Below are 12,443 nucleotides of genomic sequence, written 5' to 3'. Positions count from 1 at the left end.
ATATGCCCTGCCCAGATGCCACAGCTCAAGCCAACAGAGCCTGCACATCTATCACCCCACAGACAGGAATTACATGGAGATCGGACAGGTATCCTGGTCTTCCAAAACTCCACAGATGCCACTAAAACAAAGTTTCGATTCAACCAGCATTTAAAACACCAACCAAATCAAAGCAAAACTACCCAGGCCAGCCAGCCCACATAATCATCCCAGGGCAGTTACAGGATTACCAAACTTTTATCTATATGGACATCAAAATCATGTATTTTTCCTAATTTAGGCAGTGACAGATCAACAACAAACATTCACAGCTTTGTCCTCACTTGCATTAAGACACTTCCTAGAAAGCTGAGTAAATGGAATGGAAAAGAGATACATGACTAATGACAGCCAAACAAACATTACTGGGTATTTATACATATGGAACACTTTCATTTACTTTGGTGCCTGAAGTCTTGGTGATCATGAATAATGTCCAAAAACTAGAGCAAAATTTTCCCCGTGACTTTTATTTGACTGTGTGTTAATTGTGGAACTTCATTACTATTGACTGGAAGCTTTAAAAGGTTTTTTCCTTCATTAAAATAAATATTTAATATTAGCAGGGGAGGTATTATTTGCTTATTGTAGCTGTAGGACATGTTCTCACTATTAGTAATAATATTTTTATATCTGCACACTTCACATGCATGTGTGTGTCTGTGTGGATACACAAATGGGAAAACTTTATCATTACACTGAACACTAGCTCATTCCAAATGTGGTTTTGCATGACTATACTTGAAATTCTGGTTTAGATAACTTGTTTGGTTCCCACACAACTGCTCAACCACTTCTTTTAAATTACCTTGATGTGGTATAGATTATTTACTATGATTTAATAAAAGCCTCTCTATTTCTTTAGAAACAGAAATTTGAAAACCTAGGTGCAGAGATGTCAAGGAAGATATGCCAGAGAAATTCTTCGTTTAAAGTCAAACCACATTTTTTTAAGAAGTCTTTTTGGATTCTTTATCAGTTTGAGAAGAGCTCAGGGACCTTTATTGTTGCAAGTTTTTCTCTTTGCAATTCTGAGAAACAAGTACTACTTCATTAATTAATGAGGATGTGTAGAAGAAGTATAAGCATTATCTTATATCAAAGACGAAAAGAAAAGCTTCAAGATTTGTTAGATCAGTGGTTCATAAACTTTACAGGAACCAAAACCTGTTTCTGTTTGCAGCTGAATTTATTCAGTGTTAAGAAGTGAGAAGTCAGTACTTGGGTAGATTCTGTTCCTTACTGGACTTCCACACCAGTTTAATTTGGATTATTGAAATCCATTTAGTGATTGTCAAATGACAGATATTAATAACATCAAAGGAAATGCCCTATGTACTCCTGTCCTTGGCAGTACTTTTTTTGGAGAAGATTCTTTTGGAGGCACCAATTATGGATGTGAACAAGCCCATCTGCTGCCATGCAGGGCTATCTCAGAGATAAAAGCAAGACTCACAATGGTTCAGAGAAGCAGCAGCAGCCTTCCCTTTGACAGTCCTCTGATAAGCCAAAAAACTAAACCCTAAGTGCTTTTCCTAAGAGCATTTGAGGCAAGTTGAGTGCTTAAAGCTTCTTTTTGATAACCAAGGACTTTTTGTTTGTTCTGTTAGCATCAACCCTACTACTTTTCCCTTGGAGGAAGAGTAAAAATTTCTCTGCTGCAGTAAGTTTGCTACAGCAAACATTGTCAGATTGGGAAATTTCCAGTTCAGCTTGAGTTCAGCTAACTAACACAAAATACATCATTTCATATGATATTACAAAATCAAGACTTAGATACTTTGTGTCAAAAAGCATGGCACTAAATATTTTTATTGTATTGTACAATTACATATTGTTCTATACAGACTAATAAAACAAGATACCATAACCACCCATTGCTCTTTCTTACTCACATTTCTGTAAGCAATTTGGTATCAGAAATACAGTAGAATCATATTTAAGCAGAATAATAGTATTAAGATATAACCTTCCCTATGTTATTTTCATCAGTCACATGACACACTGACTAAGAGTTCTAACTACTTCAAGTATAAATAGAATTAAAATGGCAATTTAAAAGAAAAGACAGTGACTCAGCCAATAAGAGAACATCATGATGGTGATTCAAACCAGTGTACAGGCTTGTCTGCTTCTAACTCTTGGTACTTTTTGACAGTGGGAATGGTTTATTTATTTATAAATATTTTAAGTCTACTGAACATTTCTAAAGGAATTTGCTAAGAGTGCTGTACTGCCACTAGACTTGGTTTAAGAAGAGATGGCTCTACCTCCTTTTTGATGCAATAATCCTTGTTGATTGGAGCCTCAGGACAAGCCTTACCTTTGCAGTGTCTGTGTAGCACATCCAATGCAGCAATGAGGAACTCGTGTGCATCTTGTTGCTCGTACCCTGCTAAATGCCGTGCGTGAGTCCATACCAGGTGCAATAACCTATATGGAATGTGAGGAGATCGGTGCCCAGAGTAAAACTGCTCAAAGCAAAGAGAAGGACATGACTGTTAACAACTTACGTAGCCTCAGTGCGTTTCATTATTAAAAAGTTAAATGAGCGCAATTAGTCAAATCAATTTAAACCGTTTAATTCTGATGGTCTTAATAATAAAGGAGAAAGACAGCTCTTTGACTACTGAAGAAGTGATCTCAGAACTGAGCACCTCAGTTTTCTCCCCTGAAATTCCATCAGCTTGTGACAGATTAGTCTGAAAAATGTGGGGGTGCAGGGAGTGGGGTAGACAGACACAAACATCACTCACAATTTGCTTACTGATACCACTGGCTTTTATTAAAATAGCCTGGGGAGGAAAGAAAGGAAAAAATCCTGCATTTGAAAAGGATCAGCAATTTCATTCACAAATTATATGAATGAAATGCTCCCCCCATATCAGAACAAACACTGAAGATGAGAATATTAGATGCTGACTGTCAGCCAACCCCGGACCCATGGCAGCTCTGCATCCAAATGCAGTGCACAGTCCAATTTTATGGAAAAATTTCTAAGCAGGGCAGCAGTCTCATGCCAGTACTGGCCTTTCACTGTAAAAGGCTTTAAAAACAACTTTATTGAGCCAGCTGTTTGCAGAGCTGAAGGTCCCCATTCAGTCAGCGATCCCCAAAACCAGCTGCCGTCACCACTCCAGCAGGGTGTCCCTGCCTGGGAATCTGGTCCTGGACCAGCTCCTGCATCTGCTCCTTCATCTGCTTCAGTCAAAATCTGATGAGCTGGCTCCAGAGTGACTAAAACTGCCCCAGGTGATTTTGCCAGAAGCACATTAGACAGTGCACAGATGAATTATTGAGTCACCCCAGCCTGATGTGAAACTCTGCTGCTGGGGGGTGACACAGCTGGGGAGGGAAATCAGCACAGGGCACGAGGACACTGCCCACTGCAACTTTTTTTAGTTAAAAACAAGCCCGGTTCCACTTGAAAAAACCCAAACAAACAAAGAAAAAAAACCCAACTAACCAACCCATCCCTAAAAAACATGCCAAAACAACACCCATGCTAAGGGCCTGTGTTTCTCCGGGTTGAGGTTCAGCCCTTCCTTTATCCCTGCATAGTGATACCAGTTCCCAAAGCAAAGCACAGATGCTTGTGGTGTCCCTGCACGGAGTCAGAAAAGGCCCAAAAGAGCTTATTCACTTGACAGAGTAACATTTTATTTCTAGTAAGTGAACATTTGTAAGTCATTTTGCCTTCCCTCACCTTCAGCAAATGCTGCCTTCAACACCACAATTATGTTTTCCCAAGATCCTATCAAAGCCATGGTGGTCTCTTTTCAGTTACTCTTCCCAAACAGAAGACCGTGTGGCAAATACACAGAACAAAAGTAAGATTTAAACCCTCAGCAGTATGTAATTCTCATCCTTATTGGAAAAGTGAGCTTCTTTCCCCAACCCTGAATTTTCCTCTGCAGAGTCTGTGAGCATTTTATGTAAGTCCAAGCCCAGGCACTGTGCTACAAACCTGCTGAGAGAAAACACTGTATCTTAAGAGACAGGCTGGCAAAATGCAGCACACACAATCTTCATCTAGTCCTCATATCGGTAGGGTTTGCTACATGATTTTAGTGTATTCCCTCCCACAGAAATTTCTTCCTCACAAGCTCTGCTTTTCCCAAACAAGAAGCTGCACCTCTGCAGCCAAACACCACAAAATGCTCCTATAAATACAACGATCAATAGTTAACTGTGATGCCAACAAGGATGACACCGAGGGACTGGAGCAGGAGTGTGGTAATTGAAATCTGCTGACGCAGCTGCTGCTCAACATAATTCAGGGAACTGCAGCAATAAAACTTCCCTGTTCTGTCACTCCTTACAATTAGTCCCAGAGCTCTCCGGTCATTTTAACCACCAGCACTCCATGTAATTACTCCACTGCAGACATGAGACTTGCCAGCAGATTTTACATTCTCTGCTGCCTCAGATGGATTTAACATGAAGCTTTATCAAATTATTAACTATTATCACACAAAAAACCAGAAATCTGCCCAGTAAGAATGTGGGGTGGGGGAAAAGCTGCACTGCTCAAATAAATATTAAATGAAACAAAGAATCTGAGCACATTCAATAACAATATTTTAACTGGAATGTATAAAACATCATCCCATCTCTGTCATTTCCTTGCTGCTGGGAAGAGCAGCCTATCAGAGCTGTTCCAATCCACAAAAAGGAAAAGAGTCCATGTAAAGTCTTATTCCAATCTTTTCACTGAAGTGTGCAAATATAAACAATGATGTATTTGCAGGTCACCTTTAAAATACTTCAATGGCACAATTGTGCAAACATAATTTAAACATTTTTTTTTGTTTAAATTTATTTTCAGTTCAGCAGTATCAGTTGTTTATATTGGAGAGAACTAGTTTGAGCAGTTTCAAAGTGCTGGGTAATATACTGCTTAACTGCTGTTCCAGGAAAGAAAAGGGAGGAGAGGGAGAAAGAACAAACCAACCCGGATTCAAAGCCTCCATTCTTACACAGAGCTCAAGTAAAAGTAATTTTGTTTTTCCACTTAAAACACTTGCTGTTGCATTCTAGAAAGAATCTATGGGGGATTTAGAAGACTGTAGGCTTTGTAATTTGCATTATTGTTACCAAAAATATACAGACACCAGTGAGGTTTTAAAACAAAACAAGACCCCACCGTACACATCTGTATTTCTTTCTCCTCCTCCTGCCAGAAACATGCACAGAAGTTTCTCAATTATGTGAATAAATAGAGACATTTGATTTATCCTGCATATGTATCTGCTAAGCAGTCTCTGAGCTTTGTAATTAAGAGTTTATAGGCAGAAATCCCATACCAGGTTCAAGTCCAATCTGAGAAGTCAAAACCTCCTCTTGGAAACTGGTTCTCAGTCAACACTTTAAATTTTCTGGCAATTTACAATGGATGAAAGGAGTGGGCAACACATGGAACACATGCAAGAGAACACCTTCTGGAGGTTTCCCAAAGAACAATGGTTCAAGGAGTCATAAAATCCATTTTGCTTGCATGAACTCTGTATGTTCTACACTTATTTCAGAGAAAAGATTTTACTAAATCAGCACAAACTCTATTTTCCATGACAAAAATGCAAAGCTTCTGTCTATGTAAAGAGCCTTAGCTACACTTCCCCCCTCTCCTCTTGTATCTTTGTTTTAACTTATTTTATACAGAAGTCACTTCAACAGTACCATCTTCAGATATCAAAGCCATAAATCATCTCCTTTTCCCTCTTGGTCCTCACTTCTCAAGTCTTCCTGTGGTTGTGCTGTGCACTGTGATGGGCTCACGAGGATGAGTAATGATAGGAAAAAGGAAGGTTTTGTTCCTTCCATCTCTGAGTGGATGCACTGCATTCTGCTCTGTTCCCAGGTATTCTTGCTATTCCAGTCACAGAGCACAGGAGATACAGATCTGCTAATCCTACCTTCCCAAGTGGTCATTCTAGAAAGGATTTAGAGAAACCTTGGGGTGTGGACCATCCTGAAATTAATTTTCATTGGTGAAGCAAAACTAAAACACAAACACCAGTAGGTAAAAAGGAGTGCACAAACCATTTCAGCCAAAAGGCTCAATGAATGGATTCTGTACGTTCTATCTTCCCTCCGTCCAGCTTCACCACTATCTGTTACTCCCAAATCCTTTTCATTCCTTTTCTTATGCAGTGTAAGTGTCATGTCATGATTCTATTGAGAAACAGGTTTCATGTAGCACAAACAAGAACGTTAACTGATGCAGTCAGATATTTTTAAAACAAAGAGAGCTCAATGCTTGGCGTGTCTGCCAGAAAAGCTACCGAGAAAAAACCACCTCAGTCCTGAGAACCATCTGATAGTCATTACTCACCACCAACCTACTTCAAGGTGGAAGAACTTTGTAGCTTCCTATTTCACACAGAGAAATCACTCAACCTATATAACTACATGATCTTAAACAAGAAAAAAAAAAGTGGGATGAGTAACTTCTGTTCAGGAGGCAAAAGAGCAAACAAAACTTGCTTATTTATATATAGTAAGTTTTATTTAATGTTCAAAACAGTCTCTCTTTTTCTCCTGGAGAGTTCCCACTCAGGCACTCACCAGATCCCCTGGCATTCCATTTGCCTAAGATCACACCTTCAGAAAAGAAGGGTGGCGGGGAGATGAAATTAACCCTTGTCCTGATTGTTTGTCCCTGGGTAAGATGCTTCGGGATAACCACACCAGTTAATCCCGGTGGGAAAGCTATGTGAAAACAAGACAGAACCTGAATCAAAGTTTTCCTGGTAATTCAATTACAAAGGAATTCTTAGCCATAGCAGAGATGTCCTGGTTTGCCTTCCTTTGCTCAGACCTCAGCTCTGCAAAGGCAGAATCTTCATTACAACCACTGCACAGAGCTGGGACATGAAACATACTCAATCCGCTCTAAAAAACGCACGACTTTTCATTTTCATTCTGAATGCAGAGAAATTAAAACTCACTAGGAAGAGAACTGTACAATGGGTCCTGACAGAGTCATAAGCACAACAAGGTATTTACTGCTTGTGAGTTAAAATACACCGAGTTGGTCACAGACCCAACAGCTTTGCTTAGGAGGATTAAGCTCTAGTTTTACTTCAAGGAGGTTGAGTCACTTTCTGTGTCCTCCCACAGCACATGGCTGCAGTATTTAATGTGAAATAAGGACAGAGACTATTGCTGTCTGCACAGTCTGGTGTCACAGATATGGCTGTTCCCTCATCCATACACCCTCATGCTGCAGAACATTAATTAATAAAACTAATGCAAGTGTAGGCATGAATTTTGATTTGAAAATGAAGGCTGAGCTTCCCAAAGTTGTGTGTGAAATTAAACTTGATTACAATCGAAACTAACACAAATGCTGCATTTAAGCCCCTTTTTGGGTAACAGCCTGTTCTTTGCTCCATGCTCATAGTAGAGCAAAAGGCATCCTGAGCCATCAACAGGGCTCCACATACAAAAATGGAAACAAAAATCATTACCTAGAGAGTCTTGATCTTTCCTGCAGTCTCTCAATCTGTAATGTAACACTCATTTCCCCTTTCCCAAGGGATTTTAAAAAAAATTCATGTGCAAATAGAGTGTGGTGATGTTCATCAGCATGAGACTTTATATCACTATTTGATGAAAGGATATCAAGATTATAATAGTTCCTTATTTTTAAATAAGCAAATAGGTTTCTGCATTAACAGTGTACAGAAACTGGTATTTCTATACCATGACTGATTTTTTTTTATCTAAGCATTATGGTATTTCCCCACTTAACTGCACATCTGGTTTCAATAATCCTACAGCTGCTACCTATTGGTCTGCCTGCCTTTTGTTTTTACCTCCTTTCCTGACAGACTCAGGAACAACTGAAAAATAGAATAAAAAATAAGAAATATAACACACAGCTAATGACTGAACAAACAGCATCTAATGTTGCAAATTCTCAGGAGTTTTGAGCATGAGCAGAAAACAACTCTGTACTGAAACAACTATGGAGGCTTTACCTTCCATATATGTTTAACTCACTTGCAGTCACTAAAAAGAATCATCTCTGGTAAAAAAGGCACAGGAGTAAAATCAAACTGAAAATCACAAGATTAAGGTAAAGCTATTTTAGGTTGGTCCCTATCAGAATGAACTTCCATGAGAGCGCATCCACAGAAAACCTGCTCTGTATACAGAAATTTTAAATGCTCCATGACAGCACACACTACAGCTCTTTTTTTTTTTTTGTTGCTTTTATTTTACTTACCAAGAAAGCAGATCTACCATTGAGGGAAAGGCACAGAACTGGGTCTGTTTGTTTTTAAAGACATCTTAAAACTAGGAGCCCATGTCCACCCACAGTCCTTACATTAGTGGTGTGGAATTAAGATAGTTAATAAAGCTCTTCAACTATTTATTAAGGAAAAGCCCGTGCCTGTCTCACACAGCATGGACCACATCTACAGAAAAAGACACGCTGCAAAGGCAGTTTCCTGAGTGAGAAAGGGAAAGAAGTGCAGCTTGTACAGGAAAGACACAAACTGTAGCAACACATTCACCCTCCTTATCCTTCTTTCTGGCCCTTACTGGGTTTGCACGTAAGAGATGACAGAAAAGATGTTTCTGCCACTACACAAGCACTGAATTGAGAGCTTTAAAATATTCATACAGACGTACATAATCCAGTACCTTAAACCACAAGGCTTTACTCTCACTCCCATTTTCACCCAAAGAGCCTGTGACATATTTTCCAGTTACAACTTGCACCTTTAATTAAAGCACACATTCAGCTTTAAGACTAAGGACTCCCAGATCAGTCTCAGAAGAACAGGCAGCACTTTAATTATTTCCAATACCAGCTTTGCCTAAACAATGGTGACTTCAGAATAGGACTTAAAAGGCCATTAGTTTCCATTTCAGCAGCTGGGTATTTTTGACAGTGAGGTCTCAATCTTTACTGCTTTGTTTTACTACGTTTTGAGGGGAAACACAACTTGCATTCCTTTTGTATTTGCAAATAGAACACAATTCCTTTTGGGGTAAGAAACAGCATCTGTGGCAAGGCGATGCTCTGTGGAAAACAGCACTCACCTCCTGAAAGAGCGTAGACATTTCACAGACTAGACATGAGCTGGGGCTTTGCATTTCACATTTGTGCCTGTCGGAGAGGAAGAAATCTCGCAGCAGTGGAGTGTGGGTAAGTGCCTGGACAATACAGTTCATAAAACATGTGTTCCCAAGATTGATTAGCCCTCGTAGACCTATAAAGACAGAAAGGGGGAGGGGATGCATAAGCATTATCAAGTTAACAAAATGGTGTATTTGCATTTTTATGTAGTTTTCACAATATCGCCATGGATTTACTGTATTACATGCACAGCTCCAAGTACAGTTTTATACTGGTTTAGGGAGGCTATTGGTATTTTTGTACTCAAGTCACAAGAAGCTACAGAAGCTTTCTGAACTACACTAGGATTTATTTCTTAAATTCTAAGAAATAAGGAAACCTAAAGGTTCAGCAACACCAATACCATTATTTTGCAATGGCTGTTGTGCCACATGTCACCAAAACATGTCCCTCCCCAAGCTTGGTACCAAAGTGCAATGACAACAACTGTTAAGTCAGTACAGTAAGAAATCAATATATTTAAATGAATCAGTAAGTAAGTTTTCAGATTGTTTAAAAAGCTTTCCCCCGTGCAGGTCACGAAGCCAGAATAAGGTTTTTGTACTGTTGTAATCATCATCTTTCTAAGGCACCAAAGAAACAGCCCCAACAAACCAAGTCAGGCTGTGACATCCACTGCAGGCTTAGGAGATTTTGTATAAAACCCAAGATCTGAGGAGAACAACCTTAAAAAAACCCCCTTTGAACAACCCTAATTCCACACTCGTTTTAGGTAAATTAAACAATAATCTACAGCATACATCAAAAAATTCAACTTGGCATAAGAGGATTCATCACACCTTAAGTCAAACACTCAGTAATGCCCAGAGACGATTCCTTGTGCTTGGAAACCAAGATGCTTAAAGGACAGCTCTTTTGTTGCACAACAGAAGAGAGGTTAGGAGTGGGGAAAGCTTTTCAGTCATTTGCAAGGTCTAAGTGAGAAGAAAAACATGCTCAATATCCTTGAGTATATATCAACATCCTTGAGTATTCTTCCAAAACGTTAACATAATACCACCATACAGGAGCACTAAATGAGAAGAGCAGCAAGTGGACAAGAATGCTTATTTTTAATCAACAACTTACTTTGAAACGATATAAAATGCACCGATAGCATTCTGGTATAAAATTAACATAGTCCTCTTCTGCAACAAAAATAGGGTTACTACAGAAACATCGAAAGAAAACACAGGATTACTAGACAGAGAATGAAGAATTTCCTTGTCATTCCATGGGATGAAAAAAAAACCTCTCAGCTGGCAGTGCTGTGGTAATTAGAAGCGATGCAGTTCCCTTGCAGTACAGCAGATAGTGCTCCAAGGGCTCTTTAGCATCCTGCAGCAGGAGGGGGTGTGGTCCAGTTGCTACGTTACCGAGGAGAACCGGCACCACACCAGCTTGAACTGCACCCGGGGCTGAAGGCATGGACACAGAGAACTCCTAAATTTTTTTTTTTCCTGTATGTAAAGCAACATCGACCTGCTTCCAACAGCTTCCTGTTCCTTCTGTTACAGGACAAAGTTTCTCATTATAGTACAGTGACTTCTACTGGGCAGAAGCTTGTTGCAATTATTTGCTTGATTTTTCATGCTGGGAGGCAGTAAGTGTGTGCACAACATTAGCAGAGTGTTAAATAGTTAATTTGTTGGAGCAGCTTGAAATACTGTGTGATGCTTCAGCTTGGTCCACAATCCTATTTCAATTCCCAGCCTGTCTCTCTGCAAACAATGTCACAACAGGAGGGGCTTCATGCTGTGCAAGTGGAGAAACGTTTTGGTACCTCTTGCCTACCTCTCCCCTCCTCTTCTGCCAATTAAAATTGACTGGGTTTATTTAAATCATAGGCTGTGCTCACAGGAGGCTGGAAGGCTCCCTGACATGCAGGGTATTTTGAGAAGCAGAGTCTCTCCTTATTTCTCCCTCTGGTTAGCACCAGATTTCAAAGCCAGCCTGTTCAGCACAGAAGACTAGAGGAAAACCAGTAGTAAACCTAGAGATTCCCCCTAGCACTTTTCTTTTTGGTGTCTAATAGAGCAGTCACAAAAGCAAACACATAAAGGCAGCTTTTTTGGAATCATTTATTAAGCATCATTTATTACATGCCTGTGGCTGGACTGTCTTTTCCCTGTGACCACAAGAATCAAATCTTCCTCAAAGTTGCCAGCAGAAGACAGTTACAGGCATCAAACTCAGAAGGCTCTTGGTTTACTCTGCTTGCTTGGTCTTTCGTGGATCTAAATGGAGTGATTCATGTGCTGGGGCTTCACTTGAATGAACCAAGACAAAGCAACCTGCAAAACAGACAAGGCTGAAATGTGAATACTCCGAACCCTAATAAAAATCAGAAAATGGTGGTTTGTAGCAAAACACGAGAACTTACTTGCTTGAAAAGGGAAAAAGGAAAGGAGCACACATGAATCTTATCCTTGAGGGAGCAATGACTGCAGCTGCTGTACAGTCTCTTAAACTGATGTTTGAAATTAAACAGATATGAGGAACTACAGCTCAGGTACTGCATAAGTAACTACAGCATATTGAAAAACATCAGAATTTGATGTAGGTAAACTAAAGAGCTGACAGAACTCAGAACAACACATCCTCTTGTGCGTAACTTTTATGGGGAATAATGAGTTTTATTGGAAAGAAAAACAGCTAAAAATTAAAGCCCATACAGCATTCTGGTCAATAACATATTGAGAATGTAAAAGCTTTGTGCCTGCCACACCTATTCCCTCCCCTTTAATAAAGCCTGGCAAAGTTTTGCTAGAATAGTCAAGCATTGCAACATGTGGGTCATAAATTAACAGAAAACTAATGTGCCAAAACTTCACATGCAGCACTTCCATTTGTGCTAGAGCACCAACAGTGGTCTCCACCAGGCTCTAATCAGAGCACAGTGTCAGAGTCTAAGGACTGACAACAGGCTCCAACCTCAACTAATAATAAAGCTCTGGTACTCTGCAAACCTCTGCTGTGCTTCATAGCATTGTCTTTATTTCTGTTTCTTATGAATTGTTTCTGAAATGAACAAGGGCAACCTGTGAGATACTTAGTATTTTCTACACATGGATGTGTGCTCTTGTGGGAAATGTACTGCACAGGAAAGCAGTTTTATTTCTGAACCTTGCTGATACAATTGTAAAAACTGGAACAAATTAATGTTGCTGTCAAGACAAAATAGTCGTGTATGGTGTAATCATTAAAAAAAAAGAAATATCCTTTAATTATCATGCATGAATACAAACATTACTCTCATTCTGCCAAAAGC

At 39.6% G+C, this 12,443-nt stretch overlaps 1 protein-coding gene across 2 annotated transcripts in view; it reads right to left on the bottom strand.

The window, feature by feature from the left end:
• The window catches only part of USP22 (ubiquitin specific peptidase 22), a 95,906-nt gene that overhangs the window by 16,118 nt on the left and 67,345 nt on the right, over positions 1-12,443 (bottom strand). For both annotated transcript variants that reach the window (XM_082292273.1, XM_082292274.1), the window contains exons 6-7: positions 9,097-9,266; positions 2,363-2,510 (exon numbers count right to left, since the gene is read on the bottom strand). In XM_082292273.1, coding sequence (XP_082148399.1) covers positions 2,363-2,510; positions 9,097-9,266 — 318 coding nt within the window. The remainder of the gene's footprint in view (positions 1-2,362; positions 2,511-9,096; positions 9,267-12,443) is intronic.

Source organism: Coloeus monedula (genome assembly GCF_965178545.1).
Source record: "Coloeus monedula genome assembly, chromosome: 16".
NCBI classification, from domain to species: domain Eukaryota; kingdom Metazoa; phylum Chordata; class Aves; order Passeriformes; family Corvidae; genus Coloeus; species Coloeus monedula.
This window is presented reverse-complemented; position numbering and strand designations above follow the sequence as displayed.